This window comes from Heterocephalus glaber, unplaced genomic scaffold (genome assembly GCF_053883595.1).
Source record: "Heterocephalus glaber isolate CG9 unplaced genomic scaffold, H.glaber_assembly_v1.0 deba00001744, whole genome shotgun sequence".
NCBI classification, from domain to species: Eukaryota; Metazoa; Chordata; class Mammalia; order Rodentia; family Bathyergidae; genus Heterocephalus; species Heterocephalus glaber.
Window position 1 is genome coordinate 2709026 of NW_028258450.1, and position 21308 is coordinate 2730333.

The 21308-nt window shown below is 51.1% G+C and overlaps 1 protein-coding gene across 1 annotated transcript; it reads right to left on the minus strand.

Moving 5' to 3' along the window:
• Positions 1 to 283: 283 nt before the first annotated feature.
• On the minus strand, positions 284 to 11432 carry Gpr4 (G protein-coupled receptor 4). The gene is made up of 3 exons (XM_087200619.1): positions 11285 to 11432; positions 3274 to 3385; positions 284 to 3122 (listed from the first exon to the last, which is right to left on the minus strand). Exon 3 carries the CDS (start codon positions 2282 to 2284, stop codon positions 1196 to 1198), a length of 1089 nt encoding a protein of 362 aa, XP_087056745.1. The 5' UTR covers positions 2285 to 3122; positions 3274 to 3385; positions 11285 to 11432; the 3' UTR covers positions 284 to 1195.
• Positions 11433 to 21308: the final 9876 nt, after the last annotated feature.

The window sequence follows — 21308 nt, forward strand, 5'->3', positions numbered from 1 at the left end:
CATTCCTCTTGCCCTTCCAACCTGCACTCCAGCCACACTGCTGTGCCACTGGTCCCTCCGAACTTACGGTTTTTTACCCTAGGGCCTTTGCCCTTGCCACTCTTGCTCTCCGGAGTGCTTTTCCCGCAGTACCCACAGGGGTTACCGCCTTGCCCCTTCAGATCCTTGCTCTAAGCACTGCCATGAGCCCTCCCCCATCTTCCTCATCTAGATCAGACTCCCGGTCCTTCGGTCTCTTCAACCAGCTCTGGTTTTTTCCACTTCTATTTAGCAATTCCAAATGTCGTATTTATTTTTTATTGTTATCCTTGATTTTTGAGACAAGGTCTTGCTGTTTAGCCCAGGCTGGCCTGAAATTTGCAATCTTCCTGCCTCAGCCTCCCAAGTAGCTGAGACTACAGCTCTATACCACCATGCCCAGCTTATAGTTACTTTTTACTTGTTTTTCCTGAACCCCATGAGAGCGGGGCCAGGGCTGTCATGTCCGTTGCTGTATCCTGAGCCCCTGTCAACATAGGCTGGGCATAAATCTCCAGTGACTGAATGGATGAATGAATGAATGAATGAATGAATGGATGGATGAATGAATGAATGGATGAATGAGCTTCCTCTTGTCCTGAGCCTCCTCCCACTCACTCTTCCTCCAGGCAGTCTGCTCTGATTGCTTTTTCCTTTCTTTCCCACACTCTCCATCCTCTTCCTCAGTTCCTACTCGGAGAACACTGTTGACAGGAAATCTCGGAACCCGTCTGTCTGTCACCCTCTCCCCCAGGGACATCCCAAGGGCAAACACAGTGACCACACTCTGATTTTCCCCTCCCACCCGCGCAGTAGTCACAGGTTCTACTCCTCTGTTGGAAATCATCCTTTCTTTGTGTCTTTACCTTTTGGAAGCCAAATATTTGACTTCATCGACTCTTCAGGTCCTCCAGGAAGCCCTGTGTCCCCAGAAGAGTAGCAGGGCCTGGGGTCCATGAGGACAGGGCTGCTGCCCTATCACTAGCACTGCCCATCTCAGGGCTGGGGAGGTTAAACTGAACTGCGAGGGGGTCATGTGGAGGAGGTGGGTGACAGTGACTCATCAGCCTTACGCTTGTCCTATTATATTCTTAAGAATATCAACACCGCCTGGTTACGTACAGTTTGCATACAGCAGACCTGGGAAGAGACCACGGCAGAGATTTAAGCATGGGGCTCACTGTGCGGGCAGCAGCACCTTGAGCGGCACCTGGTCCCCCTGGGAGGGCACAGCCGCCACCCAGCTGCCTGCCGGGCCCCTGGCCACACTGCTCCTTTTGGAAGTGAGTGGGGTCTCTAGGGTGAGGGACGCGTTGGCCATCTCCTGGGGCTTGTCACTGGCCAGGAAGCGGAGCAGGTTGTGCAGGGCCTTGGCCACATCGCTGCGGGCGCCCTCATTGACCAGGCAGTAGAGGATGGGGTCGGCGACGCAGTTGAGGCTGGTGAAGGCCAGCGAGCTGTGGTAGGCGGAGAAGATGCGCTCCTCGAAGCCGCAGTCCCAGGGGCGGCCCAGGTAGACGGCGCTGCGCGATAGCAGCAGCACGTGGTAGGGCGCGAAGCAGACCAGCACGATGGCGATGAGGCTGAGCGCCAGCCGCTTGATCTTGGCCTTCTCCTGGCGCTCGGTGGACACGCTGGCCCGCACGGCCCGCAGGATGCCGCGGTAGCAGAGCAGCATGAGGGCCCAGGGGAAGAGGAAGCCCACGAAGACGCGGTACAGGTTCATCCAGGCCACCCAGCCCTCCATGGGGAATTTCTCGAAGCAGAAGGTGTGGTTGTATCGGTCTCGAAAGAGCTCGTCATGGAACAAGGGCGCCGAGTTGGCGCCCAGCTCGGTGGCCCAGACCACTGAGCTCACGGCCACGGCCGTCTTGACGCGGCGCAGGCGGGCGAAGCGCAGCGGGTGCGCCACAGCCAGGTAGCGGTCCACGGAGATGCAGCACAGGAAGGCGATGCTGATGTAGATGTTGGTGTAGAAGATGAAGCCGAAGAGCTTGCAGGAGCCTGGCCCGTGGATCCAGTTGTCATGGTGCAGGAAGTAGTCGACCCAGAGCGGCAGCGTGCAGATGTACAGCAGGTCGGCCACGCTCAGGTTCATCAGGTAGACGCCCAGCTCATTGTGCTGCCGCACCTGGCGGTAGGCGGCCCACAGAGCCAGGCAGTTGGTGGGCAGCCCCACGCCGATGACGAAGATGTAGAGGGACGGCGGGAAGAGGTGGTCCACGCGCGAGTCCACGTGGCAGCCCTCCCACGAGCGGTTGCCCATCCTGGGCGCTGCGGCTTCCTGGGCTCTTCCCCTGCACGGGGGCTGCCGGGCCGTGGGGGACAGGAGGCCATCGGGCCCCCTGAGCCCCCTCCTCGGAGGCTCAGGGGAACATGACAGCCCCAAGGAAAGAGGAGATCAAGGTGAACCCTTGGGCTGGTTCAGCATGGAAAGGGGGACACAAAAGGAAAAGGGGTAGAGGAGGGTTGGGGCTTGGGGATGGTGGGATTAAAAGGAAAGTGAAGGAGGGGTTTGTAGGACCAATCAGGATATAAACAAGAGCGTGTAACAGGGCCGGGGATTTAGCTTAGGGGCTCAGCCGCCTGCCTCACAAGTGCAAGGTCCTGAGTTCGATCCCTGGTGCCAAAAAAAAAGAAGAAGAAGAAGAAGAAGAAGAAGAGCGTGTGTAGCTGGGAGTGGGGGTATACACCTGTAGCCTGGCACTAGGGAGGCAGCGGCAGAAGGATCCCAAATTCAAGCCCAGCCTGGGCGACTTAGCCAGACCCTGTTTCAAGATTTAAAAGACAAAGTAAAAAGGGGTAGGGATGGAATTCAGTGGGAAGGCCTTGGGTTCAATCTCTAGTACAAAAAAAAAAAAAAAAAAGTTTGGAGTAGCAGAAAAATGTGGGAAGGGCAAGCTAATGGAGGAGATAGAACTATGAGCGGCAGTGGTGGTGAGAGGGTGACACTTCCAGGGGACCTAGGCAGTGAGTGTAGTACATACTGGTCGGGTGGAGTGTTCTAGAAGACACAGAAAATACACAGGAAGGCGTTGAGACAGGGCATGGGCGTGTTGGGAAGACTGGCAGTGTGGGCAGGAACGCTGGATTGGCCCGGGATCCTGGCAAGAAATAAGGAAATGCGTAAGGTCGCCGTGAGTATGTCTCAGAAAGGAGCTGTCCTGTCTGTGGGCAGAGGAAGGGCAGGGACTGTGGGAAGGCTGCTGGGAAACAGGAAGGAGGTGAGCAAGGGCCAGATCACAGGAGGCTCACCGTGAGGGTGGGAGGGGGAGGAGTAGAGGGGAGGGGTTCCGGTTGGGCCCTGGTGGGGTTGGGGTGATGCAGTCCTAGTTCATGACCCCAGACAGTGTTGAGCTCGCAGGACCTGAAGGGAGAGAGAGGACAGCAGTGAGAAGCCACTCCTCCCCATGCCCTCCTGTTGTCCCTGTGGACGCAGAGCATGGGTGCCCTGATGCTGCCTGCTTGAAAGCCAGGTACCTTTATTCCCAAGTAGGTGCTACAAGCGAGGTGTGGTGGCTCACGCCTGTAATCCCAGAACTCAGGAGGCTGAGCCAGGAGGGTCACCATGATTTCAAAGCCAGCCTGGACTACATAGGGAGACCCTGTCTCAAAAAAACATGCTACAGTAAAGATCTTAGAACTTTCTCCCAGAGACTATAGAACTGGCACAAGTTCATATCACGAGCTGGGCAACAGTGGAGTAATCCAACCCTGTCACTTCATGGCGGGGAGCCACAGAGGCTGGGTCACCGCCTTCAGGATCACAGGAAGGAAGTGATGGAACCTGCATCAGGATCAGCCTCCTGGCCCCAACCAGAACACCACATTCTTTTTGTTCCTTTGTTTTAGGACAGGATCTCACTATGTAGTCCAGGCTGGCCTCGAACTCATGATCTTCCTGCCTTACCCTCCTGAGTGCTAGGATTACAGGCAGGTGCCACCATGCCTGATTCTTCTTTTTTTTTTTTTTTTGCTTTTTGAGACAGGGTCTCACTATGTAGTTCAGACTGGCCTCGAACTCACTATGGAGGCCAGGCTGGCCTCAAAATTATGGGATCCTAGCTGGACATAATGCCACATGCCTATAATCTTAGCACTTGGGAGACTGAGGCAGGAGGATCACCACAAGTTTGAGGCCAGCCCAGACTCCATAGTGAGTTCAAGGCCAGCCTGGACTATATTGCAAGACCCTATCTGAAAACAACAAGTACAAAATCAAAACAAAACAAAAAATTATGGGAACCTTCTGCCTCAGCCTCCCAAATGTCCTGTGCCACCATGCCTGACTTCTTTTTTTTTTTAAGTTTATTTTCAATTAACACAAAATAAGTATACATATTTATGAGGTACAGCTTCAGGACACCTCATTCTTTTTTGGTATTGGAGATCAAACTCAGGACCTTATGCTTCCAAGGCAAGCACAGTGACACTGAGCTAAATCCCCGCCCCCAGAACACCCCATTCTTAACGATGATTGTTACAGCTACAGTTTTTTTGCTTTTGCTTTTTGTTTGTGTCATTCATATATATATATATATATATATATATACTGGGTTTTGAATCCAGGATCTTCTACCTGCCAGTCCTCTACCACTGAGCTACATCCCTAGTTCCTAATAGCTATAGTTTATTGAGACCTACTACATAGAAGACCCTTTTCCAAGCCATTTTGTGGATATTATTTCATTAAAAGTTCAAGAATTCCCCGTGGAAAGCAGCTTTTCTTTCCATTTGATGCACTGAGGTACATAGCCATTCTGAGACCTTCCAGACTCCTGAGGTCCAAACTCCTGATGACAGGAGAGGGAATCTCTGCCCTAGGCCCTTTTTCCAGGGTGTGCTTCAGTTTGCAGAACAACTCGACAGAAAAGGGCCCTGGGAGCTGCATATGCCACACACCTCTAATCCAGCACTCTTCAAGGCTGAGGCAGGAGGCTTGCAACTTTGAGCCCAGCCTGGGCCACTTAGTGAGACCCTGTCTCAAAAAAACAACAAAAAAAGTTGGAGATTTAGTTCAGTGGCATCGCGCCTGCCTCGCAAGCACAAGGTCCTTAGTTCAATCCCTGGTATGAGGGGGTGGGTGGAGAACTGGGGATACAGCTCAGTGCCAAGCCCCTAGGTTCAATCCTCAGTACCAAAAAAGAAAAAAGAAGACCCTGGAATGACAATGGGGACCCAGAATCAATGGTAGCTGGAGGACGAGGGAGAGGAGAGAGAGGAGAAGCTGTTGGGATCCACCAAGGTCAAGGTCTGAGCCAGGGAGCCCTGAGGTCGGGGCCAGCCCCTCCTCCCCCTGAGAACCTCAGTCCTGTACCTCCTTGGCTCTGAGAAGACCTCTGAGCCCAGGGCAAGGGATAGTCACAGACCAGCCTGACCGTCATCAACCTCAGAGACAAGCACATCAGAGCCCCAAGCCCCATGGGAGCGGTTCCATCAGAGGTCTGGGGCTCACCTGTTTAGTTGTTCCGTTTTTTGTTTTGTTTTCAGTGTGAAACCTTTTTTTTTTTTTTTTTTTCAGTACCGGGGATCGAACTCAGGTCCTTGTACTTGAGAGGCAGGCAGCGGCGGAACTACTGAGCTAAAGCCCTGCACAGTAAACCCGGAATCCCTGGATCCCTCTAACACCTCTGCCAGCTCTGGGCCACCAGCAGGGCTGGCTTAGACTCATTTATTGCGGTGCTGGGGACGGAGCCCAGGGCCCTGCATGCTGTGGCAGGTGCTGTACTCTGGGCTTAGGCTCTGCCTCCCTTCCGCTCACTGCCCACAGGGCAGCAGCAACGGAAAGATCTTCCTAACTCAGAAATCAGCTCATGGTACTTCTCTGCTTGAAGCCCTGCAGTGGCTGCCAAGTGGACCGAAGTAAAATCCAAACTCCTAGCCAGGCCAGGCGGTGCAGGCTTGTAATCCCAGCTACTTGGGAGGCTGAGGCAGGAAGGTTCAGGGCCAGCCTGGACAACTCAAGCAAAATCCTGGGTCAGAGTGAAAAGGGCTGAGGAGGTTGTTCTGTGTGAAGGTCCTGGGTTCAATCCCCAGCACAGAAAGAAAGGGAAAAAAGGAAGGAAGAAAGGGAGGGAGGCAGGGGAGAGAGATGGAAAAGGACTGATGGACTTCCTGCTCCTGGCCCTGGGCGACAAGGTTCTGTCTGACGGCCTGGGCACCCCAGCACCCCCTCTCCTCCCATTCCATCCCCAGAAGGCTCCACACCTGTGACTCCTCCCAGCTGAAAACCTCTGTTTACTGTCCCCTGTGTCTGGCCTGTTGCGTTTTGTTTTGAGACAAGGTCTTGCTATATAGCCCAGGCTGGCCTTAAACTCACTATGGAGCCCAGGCTGCCCTCAAACTTGTGGTGATCCTCCTGCCTCAGCCTCCCGAGTGCTGGGATTACAGGGAGGCAGCACCACCCGGGCTCAGCTCTTCCCTCACCTTTTCAACCAGCCCAAGGAGCCTTTCTCCACCCGGTCTCCAACCCCCCCGCACCCCACCCAGCACCTTATATCTAGTTTGTGTCTGTCTGTCTGAATGAATGAATGAACATTCAGGAGGATGAGGACCTTGTACATTAACTGACTGTCCCATCTCCAGCCCCCAAGACAGGACAGGCCAAGCATACAGGAGGTGCTCGATAAGTGAATATGCACAGAAGCTTTGAGAAGGAACCCTGGTCGGCTCACCCCATTGCGCTGGCTGGCTCCCCTCCCCTCCCTTCCCGGCTGCAGCCCAGGCTCAGAGAGGTCCTCACAGGGTCCCAGGGGAGGAGGAGGGCAGGGAGGAATGAAAAGGTCAGGGCTGCTCAGCTGGTGCTGCCCCCGTGGGACCCTCAAACAGCTGTTCCCACCCCGACCCAGAGGCCCTTGCGGCTGGGTCCTGGCCAGCCCAGTTTGATCCCACCTCTCTCCCACATCCTCCTTCTCCTTCTGCCCCTCTGCCCCATCTCTTACCATCTGTCTCTCCCTCCTTCCTCCTGTGACACTAAGGGAATTACTTTTCCTTCAGAAGCCTCAGTTTCTCTTCCTACAAAAAGAGGGCACACGAGCCAGGGATTTAGCTCAGTGGCGCCACCGCCTGCCTAGCAAGCACAAGGTCCTGAGTTTGATCCCCATTATCGGGGAAAAAAAAAAAAGTTTAAAAAGGGGGCACATAACCAAGCATCGCGGTGCATGGCTGTCATCCCAGCGTTTGGGAGGCTGAGGCAGGATGATTGCCAGGAGTTCAAAGCCACCCTGGGCTACATAATGAGTTCAAGGCCAGTCTGGACTACAAAGCAAGACCCTGTCTCAAAAAAGGGAGGGGGTGGGCTGGGGATTTAGCTCAGAGGTGCCACCACCTGCCATGCAAGCTCAAAGTCCCAAGTTTGATCCCCGGTACCAAAAAAAAAGGGAGAGGACACACTCTTTTTGTTTTGTTCTGTGTGTGTGTGTGTGTATGTGTGTGTGAGTGTGTGTGTGTGGTACTGTACTGAGAATTGAACCATTTGCACTGAGCTACATACCTAGCCCTCTCCCCCTTTTAACTTTTGAGACAAGGTGTTGAAAAATCCCTTAGTAGCCCAGGCTGGGCTCAAACTTGAGATCCTCCTGCATCAGTCTCCCCAGTAGCTAGAATATAAGCAGGTACCATCCTGCCTGGCCGGGAGGCACAACCTATATACTGATTCCTCCCTCACACCTGGAAATCCTTGGAAGAATGTGATATCGTGTCTAAAGTATACAGTCCTGGAGCAATTATTATTCCATAAGCACCGGAGAACAGAGGCCAAACAGATCCGTTCTCAGAGGGAGGAGATGCCCACAAGGGTGGGAGTCCCCCTGCCCCTTGCCGCCCTTCTCCCCACTGACTCCTGGCCGTACAGAGACCCAGGCGAGTGGGTACACAGGCCAGAGACATAGTTCTGGCGGCCAGCGGAAACGCACTTCCCGTTGGTAATTTCCTCCCAAGGCGACCAGCCTAGGAGAAGCACCTGCGTCTAGGGGTGCTGGGATGGGGGAGGGGTGCTCCAACAGAGGACCCTTCCCTCCCTTCCCCCCCCCGACACCTCCCACCTTGAGTCCCCAAAGTCGGCCCAGAACGTCAGATGCAGAATTGCACAAGGCCACTGCCTCTATGTGACAGCTGGGCTGCGAGGCTCTGTCGGACCCCTTCCTGATGCAGCTGGGGGAAACCAGCCCAAGAGGTAGGCAGCTGTCTGCGACCCACCGACCTGTCACTCTTAACTAAAGAGCATTCCCCTCCCTGATGGTCCCCCTACTTCCCGAACCCTGTCGTTTTTCACTAGTTTTTGGGGGCCGAGCTCAGGCCCTTTGGAGAATGGCCCTTTTGCTTGAAGATGGGGACCTTCACAGAAAAGCAAGTGACCCCAGTGTCCTGTGTGGCCACCCCTGGGGGCGGGGAGGTAAACCCCAGGTCTCAGCCTACAAGCAGCTCCCCCATCTTACAGCCCCCAGCCAGACTTGGGTCCCTGCAGTCTCCTTCCAGAGGAGCTGGAGTGTGGAGTGATGGGGAGGGGGAGAAATGCTGTTTGACCCCCAAATCTCCTCCCCAAGGGCCACCCCAGTCCCTAACCCACCACCTGCCAACCCCAAACCCAGCCAGGCCTGAGGACTCGGAGGGTTGAGAGGACAAGAGGAAAAACACAATGAAGCCCCCTACATCCCCATGGCCCCTGGCTCACTTACCGGTCTTGTCCCCAGGCCACCAGGCTGCCCCCCCCCGTCCCCTCCACCGTGGGCTCTGGCTCCCCCCGCCCCCAGTGGCCCCAGGGGATGGGCCAGCTCCGGTCTGCTCATTAGGGGACGAAATGTGATCACGGCGTCTCGCTCCCCACCTGGTGCCCTGGCGGCCGGCGGAAACCAGGGGGCAGCCAGGCCACCGTGACTGGCCCCGCTGGGCCTCAGTTTCCCCATTTCTACCAAGGGGGTTTCTATTCCCGCTCCCCACGCCCACACCCCCATCAGGGATGCCGGAGCCCTCAGATGCGCTCCCCTGCTGATGCTCTAGATTCCAGCACTTCTGGAGCCGACCCGGCTCTGTTCTCTGTCCTCACACCCTAGGGCTCGGCCTCGAAGCCTTCCCCGGCCTCGTTATTATTACCCCTCGGCTTTGTGCACCCCTTCTAGGTTTCCTATCTCCCAGAGTCTCGCATTCCAAGATTCTGAAGTTCTATTGTTAGAACGCTGATTTTTTTTAAACATTCTACGACTTTCATAATCTATTATTAAACCCTCAGTGATTTTTATCTGTGCCCAGCAAACATGAATACGCATTTCCCTTTTCTCTTTTCTTTTTACAGAAATGGGAACATACTCTGAATAGGTGAGCCCCGCTTTCTCTTTCCCCCTTATCCGCTCTGGGTTTTCACATCCAGCGGCCTGGATTCCACAGTCTGGGATTCTCAGACCCCTCAGACTCACAGAGGGCACAGGGGGTCTCTTTGCCACCTCTCCCTGGTCCCCTAAATTCTCGCCCCCTGGGGGACACCGGAGCCCAGGCTGCCGCCCCACCCCTTGCTCAGCGGTCTCGCTCACCCCAGCTGAGTTATTATTTGTCTAGACGCAAACCAAATTACAGGCCCTGTCCCGAGGGAGCAGGGGGCTTCTAGGGGAGGGTCAGCCAGCAGGCCGAGTTAATCCGCCCCCACCTCTCTTCCCCTCTCAGTCTCCACCCTGGCCCCTTCCCTCCCCAACAGCGGGGTGTCAGGAACATTTTCTCTTCTCTGCTCCCAAAACCCTCCCTCTGGACTCCAGCCATCCAGACTCGCCCTGGCCTCCCCCTCTGCTCACTGTGAAGACCTTAGACCTGGTTTGCCAAATTAATCCTACTTAGTGGCAGCCAAAGAAGCCACCTCTCAGGATGGGGACAAAAGAAGCCAGGTCTTCAGTTTGGGGTCTCAGTTGGACAGGAGTCCCGCTCCCAGCCTAGCACTGACTCACCCTGGGGACTTTTGCTCTTGGGCCTCAGTTTCCCCACCTGTCCAGGGGGAGGGGCTTGGCCTGGATGACTCTGCAAGCCCTCCAGAGTCCTCAGTGTGACCACCGGGGGCTGCCAAGAGTTCCACACCAATCTGCTTGAAGGACTGAAGGACCCTCAGAACCTCCACAGGAGGGACCCACATTCCCAGTCCTGCCCTCTGAGCGTCCCTGGGCCTGGTGCTTCCATTCAGACTTCCACATTCAAGATCCCCCAGCCCAGCCCTGACCCACACCCGTACTGGGGCACTGGGCATGTTACCCAGGGCCGGTGCATGCTAGGCCAGGGCCCCCCGCTGAGCCCTCAAGGGTCCCTGATTATATGATTTCCAGAGTTCAGGGAGCCCCCAGCCATAGTTCATTCTTTCCATCTGGGTTCCCCTCCCAGAAATGAAAATCCCCCCTCCTCACCCCAAACCTGAAGTCAGGTTCATCCACACAGAGCAGGCTCTTGGAGGCTCCTGAAGGAGTGGGGTTGATGGGGGCCCTTAGAGGCATCCCCATCCTCCCCCTCAGCACCCCCAAACAAGCCCTCCATGTGTACCCAGCCCGAGTGCGCGTGCGTGTCTGCACACACCTGGACACCCACACTTCCCAAATTCTACAGCTGTCCCTCGGCCTGGGAGGCAGGTGGGGGTCTTCTGCTGGGGGTGGGGGGAGGCTGAAGCAGGAAGGAGTTAAGAGGGACACAGCCAAACCCTGGAAGGGAGGAAGTGGGGGAGGAAGTCCACCCCCAGCCAGGAATTCCTGAAATTGGAGTATGGGGTGGGAGCGACCTCAGGAGCCTGGGGTGACTGTGAAGGGGACCCTGGAGTCACAGTACCACTTAGGGCCACAAGCCCACTGCCCCTCCCCGAGTTCCAAGCAGCCCCCCAATCTGGAGGGAAGTTCCTGGGGTGCTGTAGGGTTTGCTGGGGGATGACAATGGGTTGCATGGGTTCCAGCAGGGTGTGAGGCAGAGACAGGCAGAGCAGTTGAGTCAGGAGACAGACGGAGCCGGGAAGGGAAAGGGAGGGATGCTCAGATCCCAGGAGAGCTGGACACGGCAGAGCAACGAGGCCCTGAGACCGAGGACTCCGCCAGGGAAGGGGACAGAGGGGGACAGAGAGAGGCGGGATGGGAGCGGAGGGGCGGGAGGTGCACCGACCCCGAGAGACCCGGGAGAGACGCCGGGACGGACTCGGGACCTCGCAGCTGGGCTGGAGAGGCGGACGCCACGGCTGGGCGGAGGCGGGGGCGGGGCCGGGACGGCGCGGGAGACTGAGGCAGGCGGGTCGTGGGGTGGGGAGGGGACGCCTTACCTGCGCCGCAGCGGTGTCTTCGGTTGCCACCCGGTCCGGACCCGATGGCGGCTCCGGGACCCAACGGGCGCCCCCGCGGGGCGGACGGCGGCGACTCCCCGTGGCCCGGGGCCCGATGGCCCGCCCAAGCCCCGCCCCGGCCGGTCCCCGCCCCCGTTAACCCCTCCCCTGCCGCGCCCCTGAACCCGCGAGGTCTTCACACCCCTGAAGGCTCCCAGCCCAGAGACTCAAACTCCCTAGCCAGAGCCCCCACGCCACCCAACCCCACCTCACATCCCCTTCCTTGTTCCGAGACAAGGTCTCACTATGTAGCCCAGCCTGGCCTCGAACTCAGTGGCGATCCTCCTGCCTCAGCCTCCCCAGTGCTGGAATGACATGCGCCCCCACGCCTGACTCTCCTTAACCTTTTGATCTCCCTCCCTCCTTCCAACCACGCACCTCCAACTTCATCAGTCCCGGGGCCGGGGAGGGGGGCTCCCGCCATGAACCCCCACCCGGCTGTCAGCTCTTCCCTTGGACACCCCAGGCCTGAGTCTTTCAACTTCTCGTCATTAACCTGCACGACCCTTCCTGCCCAGCCCAGGGAGAAAACAAATTCCCACCCCCAAGGACAGCCCCACCTCCAAGGACCCCTAGGGCTTACAGTTGCACCCAGCTGGGCCGGAACTTAACGCAGTGACCTCTCTGCCTCAGTTTCCTCTATAGTCAAAGCAGTTGCTCATGGTCCTTTCTCATAGGGATGTCATTTCATGGCGTCTGTGCTGTCAAATCTGGGAATGATCGGAATGTGGTGGCTTAATCCCAGCTCTTGGGAGGCTGAGCCGGGAAGATCACAAGTTCAAGGCCAGCCTAGTCAACTTAGTGAAACCTTGTCTCAAAATTATGTTTTTTAGGGCCGGGGATTTATCTCAGTGGTTTCGCTGCCTGCTGTGCAAGCACAAGGGCCTGAGTTCGATCCCTGGTACTAAAAACAAAACAAAACTACGTTTTTTAATTTAAATATTTAAAAGCGCTGGGAGGGGCTGGGGATGTTGCTCAGTGGGGAAATGTTTGCCTAGTATCTGTGAAGCTGTGGGTTCAATCCCCAGTACCACAAAAAGGAACAAAAAGTGCTGGGAATGTAGCTCAGTGAGCACCCGGGTCTATCCTCAGCACCAAAACAGAAATGAGACCTGGGAAGCGGTCGCCCTTTGGCCCAACACTCCGCATCGCATCCTTTGGCTTCACTCAGTACAGCGAGTCCTGAGGAAAGGGAAAGACAGTAACTAAACGCACAAATCAGGACCAGACAGGTGCCTCCTTCCAGGGCAACGTTCGATGCCCCTTTTCAGGCAACACACCCTATTTTGCCCTTAGGCACAACTCTGTTCTTCCTTTCTTTTCTTCTTTTTTATGTTTTTTGGGTTTTTTGAGACAGGTGTTGCTATTTAGTTTAGACTGAGCTTGAACTCACTATGTAGCCCAGGCTGGCCTCAAAACCATGGTGAACCTCCTGCCTCAGCCTCCCCACAGTGCTGGGATGACAGGGGTGCACCATTCCTGGCCCTGGTTTCTCTTTCTGAATTTTTTTTTTTCCGGTACCAGGATCAAACTCAGGACCTTGTGCTTGCGAGGCAGGCAGCAGCACCACTGAGCTAAATCCCCAGCCCTGTTTTCTCTTTCTTTTTCCACCGGAGATTAATTCTGAGAGTTCTAGAACTTCACCTGAATTAAGTCATACAGTTTAAACCAGACAAACAGAAAAGGGAGCTATTATAATCACTTGCTGTCTGGCCTTGGACAGGCAACTTCACCTGAACCATATTACTCCCTTCCTTGCAGGGATCTTGAGGGAGACGGGAAGTGAGGGTTAAAGGACCCAGGAACCCTGCAAGGTGGACACAGTTAAGGACAGCGGCAAAGAATTGTCATGATGATATAATATGTGTAAATCCTAATCGCTCCAAGACCAGCTCCGCACACCCTCCCGGCAGCCGGGTGATCAGCCCAAACTCCTCTAAGGAGCAATTCTGAAACAGGGCCGGGCAGTGAACACTTGTAATCCTAGCACTCTGGGAGGCTGAAGCAGGAGGGGCTCAAGTTTGAGCCCAGCCCAGGGAACTTAGTGATTTACCAAGATTCTGTCTCAAAATTTTAAAAAATGAAAAGGGCTGGGGGTGTAGCTCAGTGTGAAGACCCTGGGTTCAATCTCCAGTACAGAACAGAACAAAACAAAACAACAAACCTCACCAAGTCTTAGTGCCTGCTGCTGACTCAGGGTCCCCTTCCTCCTGGGCTGCTCCTAAATTTAGGCTGTGATTTAGTCCGGGTGCTGGCAGGAAACAGCTATCTGAAGAGTCCAACGAGGAGGATTTATGGAGGACCAGTTTTGAGAGGGGTTGGCAGGTGGAGGAAACAGACATCCCCAACTCTCTGCACTCCTCCTCGGGATTCTGGGCCGGATCTCTAAGCAGCAGATCCCAACAGGAGGTGCAGGCCAGGGATGCTCGTGGATGGAGTCCGCACAGATCAGTCTCCCAGGGCCCCGCGCAGAGGAGAAAAGCGACAGTGACACCCGGGGGGGAGGGGGGGGTCGCGGACCACACACCACATGGGGAATCGCCAGCCCTTTTCCAGTAGAATTTTTCAAGTTTTATTTTTCCATGCAGGTCCCCGTCTGGCCACGAGGAGACGATAGAGCACCGAGGGCCCGGCGACAGGGTAGCTTCCTTAGCGGCGCTCTACTACGCCGCGCTTGGACTGTGGGAAGAGTCCGTAGGTGGGGACCGGAAAGCAGGCTGTGACCCAAGAGAGGCAGAAAACTCTTAAATGTAGGGGAGGCTGCTGGGCGTGGTGGTACACGCCTGTAGTCCCAGCACTCGGGAAACTAAGGCAAGAGGATCGTTTTGATTTCGAGGCCAGCCTGAACTGAATAGTGAGTCCTTGTCTGAAAGCAACCTAAATCCTTGTACTCTTGGGCGATGCTCAGTGAATGCATGTTTGGGTCACATTAATTGAGACCCTTGGCCAGAAAGATGGAGGGGATGGATCCTTCTGACGTGATTAGAATTTCCTGTTCGACTCTAGCGGGTCATTGCTGACGGGTCTCGTCATCTGGGTGGGTCCACCTTAGGCACCCGTTAGTGGAGACCATGGACGATCCTCCTCAGGGGCTGAAGGAGGGGTGGCAGGATTCTCCCGCAAGACGTTTTCTCTCCCTTAGGAAGAGGTGGGCTGCAGAAGTGGTTACTCTGAAACTGGGAGGCTCTGGGCTTCCCATCCACAGCGATCACACAAGTCTGTAATGTTCTGCAATATTCTCATGTTTCGTGATGCCCAGAAACTCCCATGCATTGGCCTCACATGTGGGGGTTCTGGATCCCTGCCCCAAGGCTTCAGCCCTGTCTGGCGCTCTCTTTGAGTGCAGTTCTCAGGGAGGGCAGCCTCAGGGCCAAGCCCTAAACCACCTTGGTCAAAAAGATGAGAGAATTGAAAGAACTCAGTGGCAACCCCCTTAGCACACTGGGCCTTATGAAATAGGCTGAAATAGTTCCTTTCGTAAGCTAAGTCAGCCCAGGGGCTGAACCTCTTGCGCTTCCTAGGGCTTCTCAGCTTGGCAAAGGTCAGAGAACAAAGGCATGTACCCAAGAGATGCTTTTGAAGAAATACATGACTTTGGATGCTTTGGAAACAAAGAAGGTTTCTTTCTTTCTTATTTATTTTACTTAATTTTTTTTTTTTTTTTCTGCAGACAGGGTCTTGCTATGTAGCCCAGGCTGGCCTTGAATTCATGACAATTTTCCTGCCTCAGCCTCCTGAGTGCTGGGATTATAAACATACACCACCATGTCCTCCTCGAAATTTATTTTATTTCCTTCTACCCATCTCCCATTTCATGCTGAAGCTCAATCCCAGGGCCTCTAGCATGCTAGGCAAGTAGATAGCACTAAGCCACCCCAGAAAAGGAGTTTCTTTTTGGGGGGTGGGGGTGTCTAATCTTCTTAGAATTCTCTTTGAAAAAAACGGACCAGTTAAGCTAAGCATGATTATACATACCAGCTATTCAGGAAGCTGAGGCAGGAGGATTGCTTGAACTTCCGGGAGTTGGAGACCAACTTGGGTAACATAGTGAGACCCTATCTCTCAAAAAAAATTTTTTTAAGTAAGGGACAAGGAACTTTTAGATTCACTTGAATTTCCTCAGGAGGTGACCGTTATAAAGATGCAGCTCATGCAAAAAGCAATAAAGCACAAGCGAAGGGAATATGCTATCAGATCATTATTCCAGACCAGCAACCTCCACTAAAGTTCTCATCCTGTGTCTCCTCCGAGGATAAATCTCTAGAGGAATCCAAGGAGGCCATGATAAAATACCACTTTCCAGGCCCTGGTTTTCGAAAGAATGGGGGGAAAAAATTCTGGTGTACCCAACCCGCAGATAATCTCTGGTGTTTCTCAGGTGGCTGCTTGGTGAACCAGATGGTTTCAAAGGGTCATCTGTCAACTAAATGTCCCCAGGACACCACATGTGGTGCCCCCTTCAGTGATGGGGAAGGAATCCACCAAGCTTTGTGCCAACTTGGCTGGTCCACCCTTGCCAGATCTTTGGCTTAACATCCTGGGTGCTTCTGGGAGGGTTATTTTGGAGGAAATTAGCACTAAATCAGTTGGATTCTGCACAGCGGATCACCTCCCACACGGCAGTTTGGCCTCATTGCAAAGTTAAAGGCCCTAATAGAACAAAGACTGACTCCTCCTAGCAAAAAGGAATTCTCCCAGCAGATGGCCTTCAGACTCTAACTGCCTCAGTGGCTCTTCCCTGGGGACAACCAGAATGTCCATCAGTGGGTGGTAAATGGATAAACACAACAGTGAACGATCATTTTATTCCATTAAGTTTTGGGATTTATTCCATAGCAATACCAATAGATAGTGGGAATAGGGGTCTTCATACACCCAGTCTCTGTTCAATCTGAATGCCAGTGTGTCACCATAGTGACACAAAGCTGCTGAGGTCCTAGTAAGCATTATCATCTGTTCCCATTTTTATCCTACTTTCCTCTGCCCATTCTCAGAGGGTCAGGTGGAAGATGTCAGTCCCAAGTATGTTACATAAACCCACCCAGCAAAAAGGATGGTTGCATGACCAGATCTGGCCAATCAGACCACCTCATTGCCTGGGCCACAGGGATTGGTCGAAAAATGGTAACATGACCAAAGCTGAGCCAATCAGTGTCCCCCTGGACATCCTTACTTGGAATGGGAGACAGACTTCCCCTTCACCATATGGTGGGATGGCTGGTGGATCTAAAGTAATATAATCATGGCTAATATTTTAGAGTGCTTGTTGTATGCTAGGCACTGAACTAAATGCATATATTTAAGTAATTTAATTTTTATGGTCTCAAGGGGCAGTTACCCTTAACCTCATCTCATACATGGAGGAAAATGAGTTTAATTAAGAAAATGTCTCCCCAGCTGGGTGTGATGGTGCACACCTATATTCCAAGCCCTCTGGGAGGCTGAGTTTGAGCCAGGCCTGGGCAACCTAGCAAGACCTTGTCTCAACATAAAAAAATAAAAAGGAGCTGGGGATGTAACTCAGTGTGAAGATCCTTGGTTCCAATCCCCAGTACTGGGTGAAAAACAAAAGTTCCATCTGTGGTTCATATGCTAAGAATTTTTTTATATTTTTAAATGCTTCAAAAGAAGTCAAACCATGAGTATTTTATGATGTGAAAATTATGAGAAATTCAAATTTCACTATCTTTGGTTTTATTTGGAGAGAGCCCAGGTCATTCGTGTATGTGGTCTATAGTTGTTTTCCCACCACAATAGTTAGTAGTGACAGAGACGAGTGGTTCACAAGACAAAAACATTTACTATCTGGCCCTTTGCAGAGCATCTGCCACCTTCTAATTTAAAATACAAAAATGAGCTGGGTGTGGTGGCACATGCCTGTAAACCTAGCTCTTGGGAGACTAAGGCAGAAAGATTAAGAGTTCGAGGCCAGACTGGGCTGGATGAGATTGTCTCCATCAATAAATAAAATACAGGGCCGGGGATTTAGCTCAGTGGTTTCACCACCTGCTGTGCAAGCATAAGGACCCGAGTTCGATCCCCGTATCATAAATAAATAAATAAATAAATACATACATACATACAAAACTGGAGCTGGGAAGCTCCGAATGGTGGAACACACCTTTAATCCCAGCACTCTGGAAGGCTGAAGCACACAGATCATAAGTTTGAGCCCAGCCTGGGCAACTTAGGGAGTCCCTGTCTCAAAAAAAATTTAAAAAGGGCCAGGGATGTAGGTCAGTGCAAAGGACTTGGGTTCAATCTCCAGCACACCCCCATTAAATAAATAAAATAAAATAGGAGGCAGGATGTTGCTCTGAAGGAGAGCATGTGTGTGACATTTTCAAGGGCCTGGGTTCAGTCTCCAGTACCAAAAGCATAAAACAAAAAAAAGTTGCTAAAGTCAGGGATGTAGCTCAGCTGTGCTGCGCCTGCCTGGCAAGCACAAGGTCCTGAGTTCAATCCCTGGTACTGGAAAAAGAAAAGTAACAACCAAAACAAGTTGGTCAAGATGATACAGGCACTAAGTTGAGAAACCCCCAGGTGAAGAATTCCAATGACCGCATTTGAGCCTCCTGAATCCAGCTGGGCCTTTCCTGGACCACCAGGTTGAACAACTTGACATCTATTTTGCTAATGCTGAATGGAGCTAGGTTGGTTTCTTGCAACCTAGAATCCCAGCACCCCATCTCCCAGATACCTACTGTGTTATGAACTCACTTGTCTGAAAAAATTCCTTCTTTCACCCCACCCCTGGGTGTCAGCTGGAGGCTTTTGTGTTTTTACCTAGTCTTGCCTCCCTGGCCATAGTCTTGGGCCAGGGCCAAAGCTGGTTGATAGGAGCTCTGAAGTACTGGGTGTCTGCTTTCTGTTACAGAGAATGCTGGTCCAAGAGAGAAATGCTGACTTGATGACTTTGAAATCCAGAAGCACATCTGCCCTTCCTTTTTATGTAATGTGAGCCCATCATGTTCGCTTTTGACCTGAGTTAGAAAATGATTTCAGTCTGCACAGCAGAGAAAAGCACTGAGTGAAGAGACAACCTACAGAATAGGAAAAAATAATTGCCAACTACTACTCAAAGGACTAATAGCTACAAAAAAGAACTCAAAAATTAGACCCCCCCAAATTTAAAGACTCAATTAAAAATGGGCATCTGAAATGAATAGACACTTCTCAGATGCAGAAATACAAATGGTCAATAAATACATGCAAAAATATTCAACACCACTGGCCACTTGAGAAATGCAAATTAAAACAACACTGAGATTCCATCTCACTCCAGAAAGAACAGCTGTCATCAAGAAATCAACCAATAACAATGCCCACTATCACCACTCCTGTTCAATATAGTTCTGGAAACATTAGCCACAGCAATTAGAAAAGAGAAATAAAAGGAATAAAGATAGGAAAGGAAGAAGTGAAACTGTCATTATTTGCTGACGATATGATACTTCACATAGAAGACCCAAAAAACTCTGCCAAAAGACTTCTAGACTTAATTGACAGATTCAGTAGAGTAGGTGGATACAAGATCAACACTCAAAAAACAATAGCCTTCTTGTACACAAATAACAGACTCACTGAGAGAGAAATTAGGGAAATAATTCCTTCTACAATAGCATCGGGGAAAAAATGAAATATCTAGGCCTCAATCTAACAAAGGAAGCAAAAGACCTCTGCACAGAAAACTACAGCACTCTGAAAAAAGAGATCAAAGAGGATATAAGAAAACAGAAAGACATCCCTTGTTCCTGGGTAGGAAGAACCAATGTAGTGAAAATGGCCATACTTCCAAAGCTGCTATATAGATTTAATTCAAAGCCAATTGAAATTCCAATAATATATTTTAGAAAACAATCCAAAAATTCATTTGGAACAAGAAGAGACCTATAATAGCAAAAGCAATTCTAGGCAACAGACACATGGCAGGGGCTATCACAATCCCCAACTTGAAACTATACTACAAAGCTACTGTGATAAAAACAACATGGTACTGGAGAAGAAATAGATCCAAGGATCAGTGGAATGGATTAGAAGATGCAGAAACAACTCCAGACATACTCGGCCACCTCATCTTTGACAAAGGAGCCAACCACCATCATTGGAGGAAAGATAGCCTATTTAATAAATGGTGTTGGAAAAACTGGATTTCAACCTGCCAAAGATTAAAACTAGACCCATATCTATTGCCATGCACTAAACTAAGATTGAAGTGGATTAAAGATCTACATATTAAAACAGAAACACTAAACTTGCTGAAAGATAAATTAGGTAGAACTCTTGAAGACATTGGCATAGGAAAAGACTTTATGAACAAAACTCCAGTAGCACAGGAACTAGCAGAAAAAATCAACAACTGAGATTTCATCTTATTAAAAAGCTTCTGCACTGCAAGAGAAACCACCAATAGAGCTAACAGACAACCTACAATGTGGGAAAAAATTTTCAGCAGCTGTACCTCAAAGGACTACTATGTAGAATATATAAAGAACTGAAAAAACTCAGACCCCCCCAAATTCAAAGACCCAATTCAAAAATGGGCATCTGAAATGAACAGACATTTCTCAAAGAAGTAAAAGCAGCAAATAAATATATGAAAAAATGTTCAACATCACTGGTCATTCAAGAGATGCAGATGAAAACAACACTGAGATTCCACCTCACCCCAGAAAGAATGACTGCTATCAAGAAATCAGCCACTAACAAATGCTGGAGGGCCTGTGGGGAAAAAGGAACCCTTCTCCACTGTTGGTGGGAGTGTAGACTGGTGCAACCACTGTGGAAATCAGTGTGGAGATTCCTCAAAAAACTAAAACTGGAGGTTCCATTTGACCCAGCTATTCCCCTATTCCCCTGCTGGGTATCTTCCCTAAAGAATTAAAAGAATCATACCACAGTGATATATGTGCACCCATGTTTACAGCAGCACAGTTTGTAACAGCTAAAGCTTGGAAATAGTCCAAGTGCCCATCAAGTGGAAACTGGATAAAGAAAATGTGGTTTTTTTAATAAACTAGAGTACTGCTCAGCCATAAAGAACAAGAAACTAGAGTTACTTATAGTTAAATGGATGCATATTGAGGCCATACTCTTAAGTGAAATAAATAGGACTCACGTGTAAATACCGAATGGTTTCTCTGGTGTGAGAAACTGAAAGTGTATATAAGGATTAAAATGATTGAAATAAATAATGGATAATTTGAAATAGGAAGAAAATGTCCAAAGGGGTAGGGGAAGTGGGAGGGGAAAGGGAAAGGAAAGAAGGAAAAGGAAAAATTATGAGAAAAGGAAAAAATGGAAACAAAGCCTTTGTAAATAGGGAAGGGCGGAGGTGGTGAAGGGAGGACAGGGAATAGGGAAAAAATAAGAACCAAGATACATCATGTTCAGGCACAAGCACCCAATGATATTGTATACCTAAAATGTACCAATAAAAGAATTTAAGCAAAAAGAAAGAAGGGGGGGGAAGGAGGGAAGGAAGGAAGGAAGGAAGGAAGGAAAGAAATCAACCAATAACATGCTGGCAAGGCTGTGGGGAGAAAGGAATCCTTCTCCATTTTAGGTGGGAGTGTAAACTGATACAACCACTATGGAAATGAAGACTATGGAGTCCTCAAAAAACTTGGGCTGGGGATTTAGCTCAGTGGCATTGGGCCTGCCTTGCAAGCACAAGGTCCTGAGTTCAATCCCTGGTACTGCAAAAAAACCCACAAAAACTAAAAGTAGAAATTTCATTTGGCCCAGCTATAGCAGCACAATTCATAATAGCTAAATCTTGGAAACAGCCTATATGTCCATCAACAGATGAGTGGATTAAAAAAATGTGGTGTTTATATGCAATAGAGTACTACTCTGTCATAAGGATAAACTTGACTTATTTGTAGAAAACTGGATGGAACTTGAGACTATCATGTTAGATGAAATAACTCAGACACACAAACTTAAATATTACATGGTTTCT

Excerpts from the sequence above, each read along its gene's own strand:
- Gpr4 (XM_087200619.1), bottom strand. The coding sequence starts at position 2,284 with ATGGGCAACCGCTCGTGGGAGGGCTGCCACGTGGACTCGCGCGTGGAC.